The 14,169-nt window shown below is 27.5% G+C and overlaps 2 protein-coding genes across 4 annotated transcripts in view; one reads left to right on the top strand and one right to left on the bottom strand.

Moving 5' to 3' along the window:
• LOC114120678 (protein phosphatase 1 regulatory subunit 12A) overlaps positions 1 to 14,169 on the bottom strand; it is a 138,822-nt gene that overhangs the window by 92,791 nt on the left and 31,862 nt on the right. The window lies entirely within an intron of this gene.
• On the top strand, positions 4,076 to 13,971 carry LOC114120685 (mediator of RNA polymerase II transcription subunit 23-like). 3 transcript variants are annotated; one of them, XM_050201870.1, is made up of 22 exons: positions 4,076 to 4,252; positions 4,334 to 4,437; positions 4,806 to 5,050; positions 5,293 to 5,425; positions 5,498 to 5,680; positions 5,751 to 6,038; positions 6,578 to 6,781; positions 6,868 to 6,954; positions 7,029 to 7,231; positions 7,294 to 7,811; positions 8,047 to 8,221; positions 8,306 to 8,636; positions 8,696 to 8,850; positions 9,287 to 9,467; positions 9,541 to 9,683; positions 9,750 to 9,876; positions 9,982 to 10,081; positions 10,496 to 10,786; positions 11,054 to 11,213; positions 11,280 to 11,564; positions 11,636 to 11,845; positions 11,943 to 13,971. In XM_050201870.1, the coding sequence occupies exons 2-22, from the start codon at positions 4,378 to 4,380 to the stop codon at positions 12,169 to 12,171; spliced, it is 4,308 nt and encodes a 1,435-aa protein (XP_050057827.1). In that variant the 5' UTR covers positions 4,076 to 4,252; positions 4,334 to 4,377; the 3' UTR covers positions 12,172 to 13,971. The 3 variants fall into 3 exon arrangements, with proteins under 3 accessions (XP_050057827.1, XP_050057826.1, XP_050057825.1); XM_050201869.1 differs by having other exon boundaries at positions 4,076 to 4,272; XM_050201868.1 differs by having other exon boundaries at positions 4,076 to 4,437.

Below are 14,169 nucleotides of genomic sequence, written 5' to 3'. Positions count from 1 at the left end.
ATAATATATTGTATAGTTTTCATTTAGTAATTGAATAGAATATAACAAGAAATAGTTACAAGCTGATGGTGCTTGGCGTGGGGGGTCAATACAATAAACATCCAAAAACAAATAAGGAGTGATGTTGGATTTATCTCTTTCTAATTTCTATCTGTTGGGGTGTGCAGGGATTAGATTAGGACTTAAGGAGAATTAGACATGAGATGCAGGTAATTATTGCGCTACGAAAACAAATGATATATTATTTTGGTTTATACATTAGCCCGCCCTGAATAGATATGTGTTTGAAATCTTACATTTGCTAAAAGCTACAAGTTCCTAGTTTCTACTATCAAATTCTATAAATCTTAAGTTTCTCTAATCTAAGTAACTAATTTAAGAGTAAACGTAATTTGTTAATTCTTTTATAATTAAATCTCTAAAATATAATGGAATGATCGCGGCTCATAAATAAATATAATTCAGTTAAACTACTTTATTATGTGTTTGTTTACGTCCCTAGAATTCAAACTACCCACCAAAAGAAAAAAAGCTTTGTATTAATTTTTCAAGTATTTTGACAGTCAACAAAATTTTATCGAGATTTATTTATAAAAAAAAATAATATTTAAAATGCTTATAAAATGTATATTCATCGCTTCGCTAATTTGCTCAAAATTTACGGGAATTTTCACATAATACGTACATTTAATTTTTAAAAAAATCAAATTTGTTTTTTCGGTGTAACTTGAAAGTCAAAAATGAAGAACCGTTTTTACATTTTAAGTTTAAATTCGGACGAAATTACTTATTTAAACTGTTCATTATTCTATTATAATTTAAAAAATTTGCATATTACCTATCAATTATGAATTGAATAAACGCAATGACCTTTTGATTTATTTTAAGATAATAATAAATAAGATAATATCTATTTATATTATGAATCTATTTTTACTGTTTAACGGAATTTACAGAAAGATAAAGTTTAATTTATTTGAGTTGCATAATGAATAGAATACAAGTATTCCATGGTTAACTGTTACACAATAGTTTTCAACCCCGAGACACGAACAACCGTTTATTGTTGTTGCAACTAGTGTTGAAATAGCAGCGCTAGTACCCTTGAAAAATGAAAACCCGCAACATAACTAGTAACTACAGAACTATTACTAACTACTTTTTAAATACATTTTTGGGAATAAATGTAGTTTAGTTCTTACGTGATTTTTTTGACTTCCCCTCCCTCCCGAAAAAAATATGTGTTTTAAAGCACTGAATACAAAAGTCTAATTCGAAAATTCTCGCATTTTTTTACATTAAAAGTTATGTCAAGAAAAACAATAAAGCAGTATAAATAAATACGTCAAAAATAAGTGATATCCACGAAAAAAATATTAAAAAAAGTGGGCAAGTGAGTACCGCTCTGCTGTACATTAGGTGCCGTATGGATCATTATTATATATTATAGGAGTGTTAAATTTGAATCCAATGATAGTTATCATTGTATACGAAAAACGATTCTGAACGAAGATGATTTGTCAGCCTCGGATATAATTTCTAGTGGTTGGTAAAAAAGGTGGTTTAAAAAAACCAGCTTATATTAAAAAATATTTTGAAAATTAAATCACGTAAAGAAAACGCGAATCTTAATAACTGGTAAAATTTTCAAGTATCTACGACTTATACTTTTTGAATAATAACAAATATCAAAAATCGTTTGAGGCTAAACTGTTATTTAACGCGGTTTTTGTAAAAATTTAAATTTCAAACACTCATAAAAATTTTTTGTCTGAATCCGGTAGAGTTTTTTTTACAGATATTTGAAGAAAAATGTATGGAGAACCTTGTACCAAATTTTCAAAACTTAGTTATAAAAGAAAAAAAATTTATGATTTTTCAACTTCAAAATTACTTGCAAATTTTCGCGTTTTCGACAGATTTCGTAAAAATTTGAACTAAAAACGCTTATAAAAAAAAATTGTGACTAACGATTTTTAATTTTTTTTAGCTACATTAAAAACAACGCATAAGGAACCTTGTATTAAATTTTCAAAACTTTTTGGTCATCCAAAAATTTTTTATCGACACTTTAAAAAAAAATTCTCAAAAAAATCGAAAATTTCAGTGGTCTATAAATAACTCAAAAAAAGTCAAAATTTTTTGAAAATTTAACTATATACGGATACCACTGACATTAACATTTGATGAAAATTTCAAGTATTTTCAGCGATTAGTTTTTGAATTACAACCATAAAAAAAAATCGATTTGGTCGAAAACTGGTTTTGCGTAAAAATTGCCGTTTTTCCGTCATTTTTTTTTTGTTTTTCTCGATTTTTTTTAAAACTGTTGGAAAATGTTAACTTTTTACCTCTATAATGCACCAAGGATATTCACTTTTACATCGGAAACCACCCCCATTGTTTGAAATTGGAGCATTATTTCGACTAGTTATGCTGTACACAGACACAAAAAAAAAAAAAAAAAAAAAAAAAAAACACACATCATTGTAAAATCAATACATTCATCACTTCGTTCAGAATCTAAAACTACTTTGATTTTTTTTTTTAAATTATGGAACTATTCAAAATGATTTTAATTATTATACTTACTGTTTAAAAACTCAAAAAATTGATTAAAAAATTTTAATCGCAAAATATCCCTCGATTTGTTATGCAAAACCACCTCATGTAAGTCACAGGATAAAAACTAAACGTATTAAGGTATTTTATTATTTTATAACTTTACCTTCCAACAAACGTAGGAAAGCAAAGTATAGGTACTTACAAGTTACAGGGTTTCACGTATGCATACGTAAATGCGTAAAATCATAAACTTTGGTAAAATATAACTTCCAAAATAATGGTTTGTGAGAATTTTTTAATTAGATTGTTGTATTCAGTGCTTAAATGTGTACTTTTGTCTATTAAAATATAAAAAAAAAAAACATATGAATATATAATATATTTATAGTTTCTATTAATAACAAAATTACTTAATAGGTATACTTGTAGAAATAAACTGTTTTTCCTTATAAGACTTATAGATCAATAATCGAGGAAATAAAATACATACTTAAACTAAAATAAGAAAATATCGGTTAAGATTATATGATCGAGCATTGACCTTATTTCACTATTGTTCAAAAAAATATAGATAATATTTATGATCTACACTTTACAGCACGGTTTAAGATATACCTTTGTGAGATATTACAATTATAATACCTACGACAACTACGACCTATCTATATTAGATATGAAGCAATAATTGCTTCAAATTGTCCTATATCCCTCTGCAACTGAATTCCACTATAGGCCAGACGTGGCGTGTATAGAAATTAATTATCAATTGTATTTTCGGACTTTTTGTCCAACAATAAAAAAATTAATCCGGACTGTTTGTTAACTTTTTTTAAAATGGACTTTTTTCCCTGGATTTTTCGTCCGGGATCCTGTGAAAATATTTTTATTGGCTATGAGCATCAAATTTAATTCTCACATAAAATCCTATCTATTTTAAGCACAATCAATTCAGAATATCGTAAACATCATATTATGATAAGATAAACATCTATTTTTATTAAAATAAAACCAAAATCATTTATGGCCAAACTCGGCAAACTCATTAATTTTATTAGAGCGTGGTTGACCTGATTAAGCGAGTTTTAAAATAAACTCACAAAGCTATTACAGAGGTATTCTAAACATTTTGAAGGCAGTTAACTTGTTAAAATAATTCTTTTATTAAAAAAAAAAGTACCTACAGGGCACAGGCTACAGTACATAGAAAGAAAGACGTTCAAAACGCTGACACTTTAAACAGCTTAAACTTTAAATTGTCAAATAAAATAAAATAAGAGCAACAATAATTATGATTTATATAAATTTATTGGAAAATCTTTTTTGATTTTCCCGTTGATATTTGTGTCATCCACTCATCCCTAAGCCTTTAGTGACATAGAAAAAAGATTATAATATATTAAGTCTACGGTGACATAACACCCCAGTTGAGAACCACTGGTATAATTTATTATTGATAATACTTATCTTTTATCACAAGTAAACAATCCAAACATATAAATTGATTAAAGCCAAGTCTCTAAATTCTCAAATATAACAGTCTGTGTACCTGAATACTAGCGGCTAGTGTGTACACATTCGTGCGTTAACAATTGTAGTTTATATTTAAAAGTATAACCGGTGTTATTGAATCCCTAATTAATAATATAATATTATGATCGTGATGTCATTTAATGTTATGCTTTATCGTGTGAGCTTCATTGCGTTATTGTAAAAATTGTGGATTTTCTGTCTCTTAGTACATTGTTTAATTACAAAATGTTTTTGATAGAATGATTAGTGTTTTGTGATCGAATTACGACGGTATACATCAATATGACTACCAACAATATGACGGCGGAAACCGGTCTCAATCAAATACTCAACGAAATAGCGGTAAATCATTTCATAGTTTTGTAATAGCACGGAACATATCATAATTGAGATCCAGTTAAAGCCAATAATTATAAGTGTTAAGTGTCTAGTAAGATAGGAATTATATTTTGTAGACTGAGAGGTGCTTTATTGTGATTATTATGGTTGGGGGGCTTAAGCCTGTTAAAGCCCCCTAGCTATAGCATTAGCGATCATTAAAGATTAGGAATTTTTTTAAAAGAAAACATATATATACTAAAAGTGTGGAATTTGGCATCAACAAAGTATATTATGTCTTGAATAATTTTTAAAAAATTAGCTTTAAAATTATGAATAATATATGAATAACTATAAATAATTATTAACTTAATTTATGTTTATCGTTTCAGAAAGTTGACGAATTGGTTGAAGCATTTAATGGATATATTCAAAAAGATTCTCTAAAGAACTGTGAACAAATCGAAAAATTATTTACGATGCTTACTAATATAGTTATTCGGTTAAATGATGAACAATTAAGCATGAGTATTAAAATTATATTAAAAGTTGCTTCTACACAAACAGTTAGTGTGCGCCAAAAAGTTTTTCTTAATATGCTTCAAAAATTAGTTCAAAAACATGGTGTTTCTTCAAGGTAAAAAACTGATTAAATTTAGATTTAAATATTATATATTTAATGTAATAATATTTTGATTGATAAATTTATCATGAATAAAATCATTAAAATTGATACTTTAATCTATTAAATAGTCTAAATATTATAGAGATGTATTTTTATAAGTGAATAAAAAATTGTTTAATAATTATTTATTATATTATTTTAGAAAGATTTGTTAAACTTTAAATAGGACTTATTTTTTTATTTATTTACTGTAGGTTGATGTGTGAATGTATAATTAATTCTGAATACCTTGTATATACCAATTCTGAATTCTGGATAGAGTGTTTTCATATAATTAAAAGCATATTAGCTACAGTTGACTATAAAGGAGTTAGAGAAATAATGAAAGTAAATATAATATAAATGAAATGTATGTTAAGTGAATGTATTAAATGTACTCATGTAATTATTATTATTTAGGGTTGTTTTGAAAAAGTGGTTGCAATGCCAAAAGCATTACCTGCATCTGTATTACCTCAGTTTCTTGCACTTGAAGAAGTTATTCGATATATATTTGATAGAGAAGCTTGTCTGCTTCCTGGGTATTTTGTTATTAATGAAATACTCAAAGTATACAATGAAAACAAGGGATGGCCACATTGGGTAAATTATTTTCTATTATATTTAACAGTTATGTTTTCGTGTTATTCATGTAAATTATTTTCATTTTTAGAAATTGGGTTGTTTGGTATCAAATTTTGTGGAGAGCTTTCGTGGTGCTGCACAAATGACAACAATGATTGGTCATTCTTCCATGTTACCTGTAGTAGAACATTCTGGTTATGGTGATCACTTGATTACTCCGTGGAAATTAGATCCAAATACATTAAAACTGAGTTTAAAAGGGAATATACCATACCCTAAACAACTATTGCTACCACAAACAAAACTATTAAGATATGTACTTGAACAGCCTTATTCTAGAGATATGGTTTGCTCCATGCTTGGTCTACAGAAAATGGTAAATAATTAAAATCCTTTTTGCAATATATAATAAATTATTTTTTTAGTTTTTAAATATATTTTTGAATTATGGTGTAACAAAATATATGACATTTTTTTAAATAAGTTAAATATTGAAGTTTCAAGCAATTTTTACGCAGAATAAATTAATTTTATTATTATTTCCTACATACTATATAGTGACTATTTGAAAAATAGAAATAATTAAATTATAAATGTATAATATAATATAACTTTTTTAAAAATTAAAAATTTAATGATAAAAGTACTTTATATTCTGGAAAATAAAATCCATTAATTTTAATTCAAATAAATTTATACTTGTAATATTTTGAATCTGATTCAAATTATCTAGCTGTGTTTATTATAGCACTAAGAATATCAATAGCATCATACTAAATTTAAAACTATATTCTTCTTAATAATAAATATCTTCAAGTCAAATATTGTACTGACAGATTAGAAAAATCTTTATTTTAACTAAGTTATGTCTTTTGTCCCATTTTAATTTTTATTAAGTATATAAATATTTTTTAGAATAAACAAAGATGTATTGTATTGGAAGAACAGTTGGTAGAATTAATAATTAGATCAATGGAAAAAAGTGATAAAGAAGTGACAGAAGGCACAGATCCAGAAGAAAACCACTGGCTATGGTTACATATTTCAAGTCAATTAATCTACTTTATATTATTCCAATTTTCCGTGTTCCCAAATATTGTCAATGCTCTTCATGAAAAAGTATGAAAATATTTTATTCCTATACATTTTCACTTTATCCTATGTAGTTTTATTTAACTAACTAATTATCAACATTTTGATTATAGTTATTAAAAAAAGATTTACACAGATCAAGAGATCGTTTAATGTGGGTACTTTTACAATACATATCAGGAAGTATTCAACGAAATTCAGTAAGTATTTATTATCTTAAATACTCAAAGTATAAAATATTATATATTTATATGGATGGTTTTATTTATTTTAGCTTGAAAATATTTTGCCTGTATTGAAACTGTATGACTTACTGTATCCTGAAAAAGAACCATTACCTGTTCCTGACACTAGTAATGCACTTTGCACTCATCAAATGGCTGTTACTTGCATTTGGATTCATTTATTACGTAAAGCTCTTATGGACAATATTAAATTCCATAGACCAATACCATTAGCTTTAAAAGCACATCATGAGTAAGATGTACTAATAAAACTATGTTGTTAACATTTTAATTTCATGATTATATTTTGTTCAGTTATTTACAGATGCTTGTACAGCCTTCAAATAGTGCTTTGTGTATGGGTAGTGATTACCGTGTACCATTATTGTGCAATGCATTTTCAACAAATAATGAATGTTTATCTCGTCCAATGGCAGCTCTTGTAGATGCTGTGTTAGGGAGTAGTAGTAATCGAGGTATATCTGGTGTAACATCCAATACACAGCAGTCAACTCAGTCGCCAGTAATAACACCTGCAGTAGGTGGTACATCTCCAGTAGCTTCGGTGCCAGGTTCTGGTGGTACTACAAGTCCAATTAGTGGGAATGCCTCTTCTTCTAATGCCATGGGTCCAACTACTCCTCTCAGTATGGCTGTTTTAGATTCATTGACAATTCACGCAAAAATGAGTTTAATTCATAGTATAGTGACTCATGTACTGAAGTTGGCGCAGTCTAAGTCTAATTTAGCACTGGCACCCGCGCTCGCAGAAACATACAGTAGACTTTTAGTTTACACTGAAATAGAATCATTGGGAATCAAAGGATTTATAAGTAATTAAATATATTATGATTGAGATTAATTAAAATAAATAAAGTAATAACTAATAACACATTATCGTATAATTAACTATTTATTATATTATTATATTGTGGTTGTTTAAAATATTTAAATAATTTGAATAAGTATGAAATATAATATACAAATTCCAAAAAGATAGTTTAATATTATGTTATAAATGTTTATAATTATAATGATTTTATTAATTTTGTTAAATTTTTATTACAGGTCAAGTATTACCCACTGTTTTTAAATCTCATGCATGGGGAATTCTATACACTCTGTTAGAGATGTTCAGTTATAGAATGCATCATATTCAGCCACATTATAGAGTTCAACTTCTTTCTCATTTACACAGTTTGGCTGCAGTACCTCAAACTAATCAAACTCAACTCCATTTATGGTAAGAAAGTTCACTAGTTATTGACTATATATTTATTCATAACTAATATATTATATGTATATTGTATTATATACTTGTGTTTAGTGTGGAAAGCACTGCATTAAGACTGATTACTGGGCTCGGGAGCAATGAAGTGCAACCTCAATTATCTCGATTTTTAAGTGAACCTAAAACTTTAGTGTCAGCTGAATGTGAAGAACTCAACCGTGCACTTGTCTTAACATTAGCTAGATCCATGCATATTACAGGCACATCAGCTAGCCAAGAAGGATCTTGGTGCAAAGAGTTACTGACTACAATTATGGCCAATACACCACATACTTGGGCTCCACATACATTACAATGTTTTCCTCCTGCACTTGCAGATTTTTTTGTTCATAATCCAATTACTAAAGAAAACAAACAGCAGCTAAAAGTATGTCAATTCAAATTATTGTGTACTATTAAAATATAAAAATAAATGTTTATTTTTAGAAAGCAGTCGAAGAAGAATATCGAAATTGGGCATCAATGACTAACGAAAATGATATCATTGCACATTTTTCTGTTCCTACTGCTCATCCATTGTTCTTATGTCTTCTATGGAAAATGATAATAGAAACTGACAGAATTAATCCAATTGCTTATAAGTATGATGAAATTAATATTTTTATTTTATAATTTTAAAATTTAAATTAAAAATAAATATATATATAGCTACAATAAATAATACTAATATAACTATTTGTTAGATTTTAAAACCAAGTATACCAATTAATACATAGGTGTTTAAAATAATCATGTTACCATTATATGTATTGAAATAAACCAGAATAAAATAATTTTGTTTATAAATGAAAGAACTCCATGTCAACTATATTTGACATGGGTTTTATCAAATGAAAACCCCATGTTAAGTTTAATGAATATTATATTTGTGTTATGAATGTGGTACTCATTATTCATTACTTTCCTAACCCCTTTTATTTTATGTCCTTTATATATATATAAATCATAATTGTAATTACTAGGCTTAGGTATTCTCATTCACTCCACTCAAAAATGTTTTTATATATTGTATTTTAGAATATTGGAGCGAATAGGTGCTCGAGCTTTATCTGCACACCTTCGCAAGTTTTGTGATTATTTGGTATTCAAATTTGCTGTATCAGAAGAAGGCCAACATGTTAATAAATGTGTGGATGCTATCAATAGCATGATTTGGAAGTACAATATTGTTACAATTGATCGCCTTGTTTTGTGTCTTGTAGGTCAAAGAAATAAAATATTTAATTCAGTCATAAATTTAATAAATACTCTAATAATTTATTATATTGCAGGCACTTCGTACTCAAGAGGGTAGTGAAGCACAAGTGTGTTTTTTTATTATACAGTTACTCTTATTTAAAGGTGCTGAATTCAGAGCTCGAGTGTGTGAATTTGTTAAAGAAAATTCACCTGAACACTGGAAACAATCTAATTGGTAATAACACTTCAAACAGTAATGATGTATTTGTGTCAAATTTAATTATTAATGATTATTTTATAGGCATGATAAACATTTAGCATTTCATAGAAAATACCCTGAAAAATTTGCCCCTGAAGGAATTTTGGATCCTGCATCATATCAGCCTTTGCCAGTGTATTTTGGAAATGTTTGCCTAAGATTTTTACCGGTAATTTAAAAATAAATATGTGTAAATAATAAAATTGGTGATAATATTTAAAATAATATCAGTAATATTACTACTAATATTCATACATTTATTATTTTACCTTAGGTTTTTGACATAGTTATTCATAGATACCTTGAATTACCACCAGTAACCAAATCGTTAGAAACTCTCTTGGATCATTTGGGATGCTTGTATAAGTTCCATGGTATCTATTATCTAATACATATTTTTAAAGTTTTATCACTAATTATATTATATAGGATGGAAAAAATGTGTTCCATGTTCATACAATGTAAAAATACATTCAATGCCAGTTTTGGTGTATAATATTGTTGTACTGAATAATATAAATTGTATGAATCATAATTTTAAAACAGTTTAATATTCATAGTGATTTATTTAACTATTATAAAAATTCAATAAAAATTCATATACTCACTTATGCAATGTTAGCTGAAATTATTGGTCTTATGGCACCATCAAGTGTTGAAGTTAAGTTGTATCAATTTATATTATAACTTTGTACTGAATACTTTCTTTCCATCTTGTATGACTTTGTATGATTTATATTTACAAATTATAAATATGTGTAAAATACATATAATTCTAATTTATGCAGATCGTCCCGTCACATATTTATATAACACATTGCATTATTATGAATCCAAATTACGTGATCGACCATCATTAAAACGTAAACTTGTATACGCGGTACTTGGATCACTATGTGAAACACGTGGCTGCTGGACACTATCTGAAGCGTATCAGAGGTACAACATACAAACACCAACATCTACAAATGCAAATTCTATGGGTACTAGTACTGATGTCACAGTTACACCTGCGGTGGCTCCTATATGGGTGCCTGATCTCGAATATTATGTTATGCTGGTCAAACGAATTACAGACAGTATCCTTTTGATAACAAATGTTGAGATACAATTTCAACAATTTTGGTTTATAAATTGAACATTTTAAACAATATTTCTTTGTGGTACAACAAAAATACCAATTTTACTCTAAAACATTGATTGTTAAATAATAGTTATTTTAGTAATTTAAAAGAAAGTTTTTTTTTATAAACATAATCCCCTTTAAGCCAATAAAGACAATTCTCTTTGGGCAATTTACTGTCCTTGGTTCATAATTACCAATTTTCCTTAACTTTTTTTTAAAGCCATGAATGGAAATGTGAAGTTTCCAAACATAGACTGGAGATTTAATGAATTCCCCAATCCTGCTGTTTACGCACTTTACATGACATGTGCAGAACTCATGGCTTTACCTCTAACTCCAGCTTCAGTGGCTAATTCTTTACTTGATGTCGTGATGCAAAGGTAATTTTTAATATTATTGTTAATTAATCTAGTAAAACGAATAATTATTATAACATTTGTGAATAGGTATACTGAAATCCCATCACATGAAATACATTGTTGGATAAACAGTATTGGCCTTATAATGTCCTCAATGCCAGAACCATTCTGGGTGACATTACAAGACCGAATCATGCAAATGATGCAAAGTCCTGGTTTGGCCACATGGAAATATGCACACACACCATTCCAATTATTTAATTTTGATCTTGCTCATAGTTGTATGCTTGACAACAGGTTTATTTACATGTTAGCCTTGGCACATGCCACATGGCATCACGCTGGTGTTGGACATATAGCTTCTATACCACCGTGAGTCAAAAATATGGTATATTTATTGTTATGTAAATGTAATTCATTATATCTCTGATTTTTTTGTATAGGTTTGTAAAAGAAAAGCTTGGTCCATCAGTGTATAGCGAAGAACAATTCATATTTTTATGTCATCTGGTTGCACCATTCTTATCTCGTTATAATCTTGATAAGCCATCACCGTCTATAGTAGACATCACTGTTGAACTATTTAATGCTTTGGAAAGAATGGACAAACATGTTCAGACTCTACGTTACATGGATCCAATCTGCGATCTATTGTATCCTTTTTTTTCTTAATTTCTAATGCCAATTTTTTAAAAAAAATTTAGCCCTATTACTCTGAAAATGATAATTTTTCTTAATAAATGGATTTAGGTATCACATTAAATATCAATATGTAGGAAATTTAATGAAGACTGAAGTGGAAGAGATTGTGTACCGCCTTAGACTGCCCTTACAAAAGAAATTAAGGTTTATTACACAATTAAGTTTAGCAGAAGTTGAGGCGATGAATCAACCAAGTGCAGATCCTGTTGTGATTACAAATGGCACAAATGGCACTGCAACGCCTCAAAACACTAACACTGCATCAGTACCACAGTAATTGGTTAAACTTAATAAACAATTCGTTTTTATTAATGTATTATATTATAAATAATTTATACAATACAATAAAATTAAAGTTTTTTTAAAAATGTTATCATAATTGATAAATTAAAAACCTGATCTTATGATAATTATAGGGAAATTATACAAGTAGATATAATATATTCTTTCTAGCCCAGTTTTGATTTTTCTTAGCCCAGCCTTGTTTTCTTCAATTTTTTAAGCCATATAAAATTTATGACGTAGTCTAACTCAGTCTTCAATTTTTAGGTTATATTGTAACCCCATGGTAATGTATCAGTCTGACCCTTAACTAAATATCTTTTATCATCAAATGCCCTAAGCCTTTTTTTTATTTTGTTTAATGGTACATAATTTATATATATTATGTTTTGTAATTTAATCAGTTTTTGATTTATAGTCTTATTATTATTTTACATTAATTATAATTACAACTTATATAAGATTGCTAGAAAATCTTTTCGTAACACTTAGCATATTGCTAACACGTCATTTTTAAAATGTGTCCTTGTCTCAAAGTTTCTTACAAATCCTTCTTGATTTTTTCAAACAATCGATGCTAATTAAATTTATTTTACAATAACATCTGTTTTGTTCATTTGAATTAATGTATCTATCGAGATTAAAATCTTTTTGTGTTTTCTTTAGCTTAATAATAACTAAAATGTTAATCCTTTGAAAAAATTTATCTGATTTTTAAAATATTAAAGGGGCGATGAGTAAAAAACAGTTGGGAAAAACTGCTCTAGATAGCTATAGAATAGTTAGTTACAAGTTTTAAGGTATTAATTTTCTATTCAATCAAAGATACTGAAATTTCAATCTTGTCATTACTAAAGTTCGACTCTTGATTTTCTTTTTTTTTTAGTCTCTAGCAGGGACGCCCGCAGAAATGTAACTCAGGGGGGGCAAAAAAATTGCAAGTACCTAAATAGGTACTTGTGGGAAGATTTACTGCTTCATCTTTCATCTACTAATACTTTGTTATAGTATCAATATTACAGTATCATTAATAATTGTTTAAAAAGCTTAACTAATTTCAGTTTATATAAAATTACACTATTAGTTCTTATATTTATTAAAAAATATAAAATAAAGTTTAAACTAAAAACAAATTTTTGTGAATGAATTTACATATTACATCATATTTTATTATTTTATTCAAAAAGTAATGACAATCTCCTTTTGTTTGAAGCAAATAAATTAAATGAATCATCAATTTGTTGATTAAAAAATTGTATTTTGAATCAATTTTTAATTGATTTAAAAATTAACGATAAATGTACCTATAAAAATAATAATGTACCTAATAATATCTGTCAAAAAGTTTCAATTTCCGTCGACGATCATAATGTTTTTTTTTACAATTGAATACCTCCTTTATGACTTGTTAGATACCAGGATTGTCCAATAGTCGCTAAATACCTAAGACCAGCTTTAAGTAAAAAATTTCCATTTTTGTAACTAACACGAAAAATCTCAGGGGGGGCAATTGCCCCTACTCCCCCCCCTTCCGGGCGTCCCTGGTCTCTAGCACAATTCATTTGTAGCTTAGTCAAGTGGAGCGTTAGTGTCAGTTTGGGAGATTTTTAACTATGAAATATTAGTCGTTAAAAATTGTTAAATATGACCTAAAAATTTAAGAAAACAAGGCTGTGTTAGGAAAAATCAAAACTGGGCCAGGAAGAATGTATTACATCTACTTATACATATTATAAAAATAAAGATTTTTTTATAATTAGTTTTTTTAGAAAAATATATGAAATATGTATAATTATTTTTTTACCTTACAGTTAAAATTATATTTAATACATTTATTCTAAGTAATTCCCAAAAATTATGTTTTAAGACTGATATCAGATTAATTGAAAAGTCTGTTACTCTAATGTTGTGTTGCATAAAAGTTGACTAATTTAATGGTTTTATAAAGTTAAGTAAACCAATTATGATTTACGGCCTACTAAATGACGTTCAA

The sequence above is a fragment of the Aphis gossypii genome, chromosome 2 (assembly GCF_020184175.1).
Source record: "Aphis gossypii isolate Hap1 chromosome 2, ASM2018417v2, whole genome shotgun sequence".
Classification (NCBI taxonomy): Eukaryota; Metazoa; Arthropoda; class Insecta; order Hemiptera; family Aphididae; genus Aphis; species Aphis gossypii.
The sequence above is the reverse complement of the archived record's forward strand: the minus strand, read 5'-3'. Positions and strand labels throughout refer to the sequence as shown.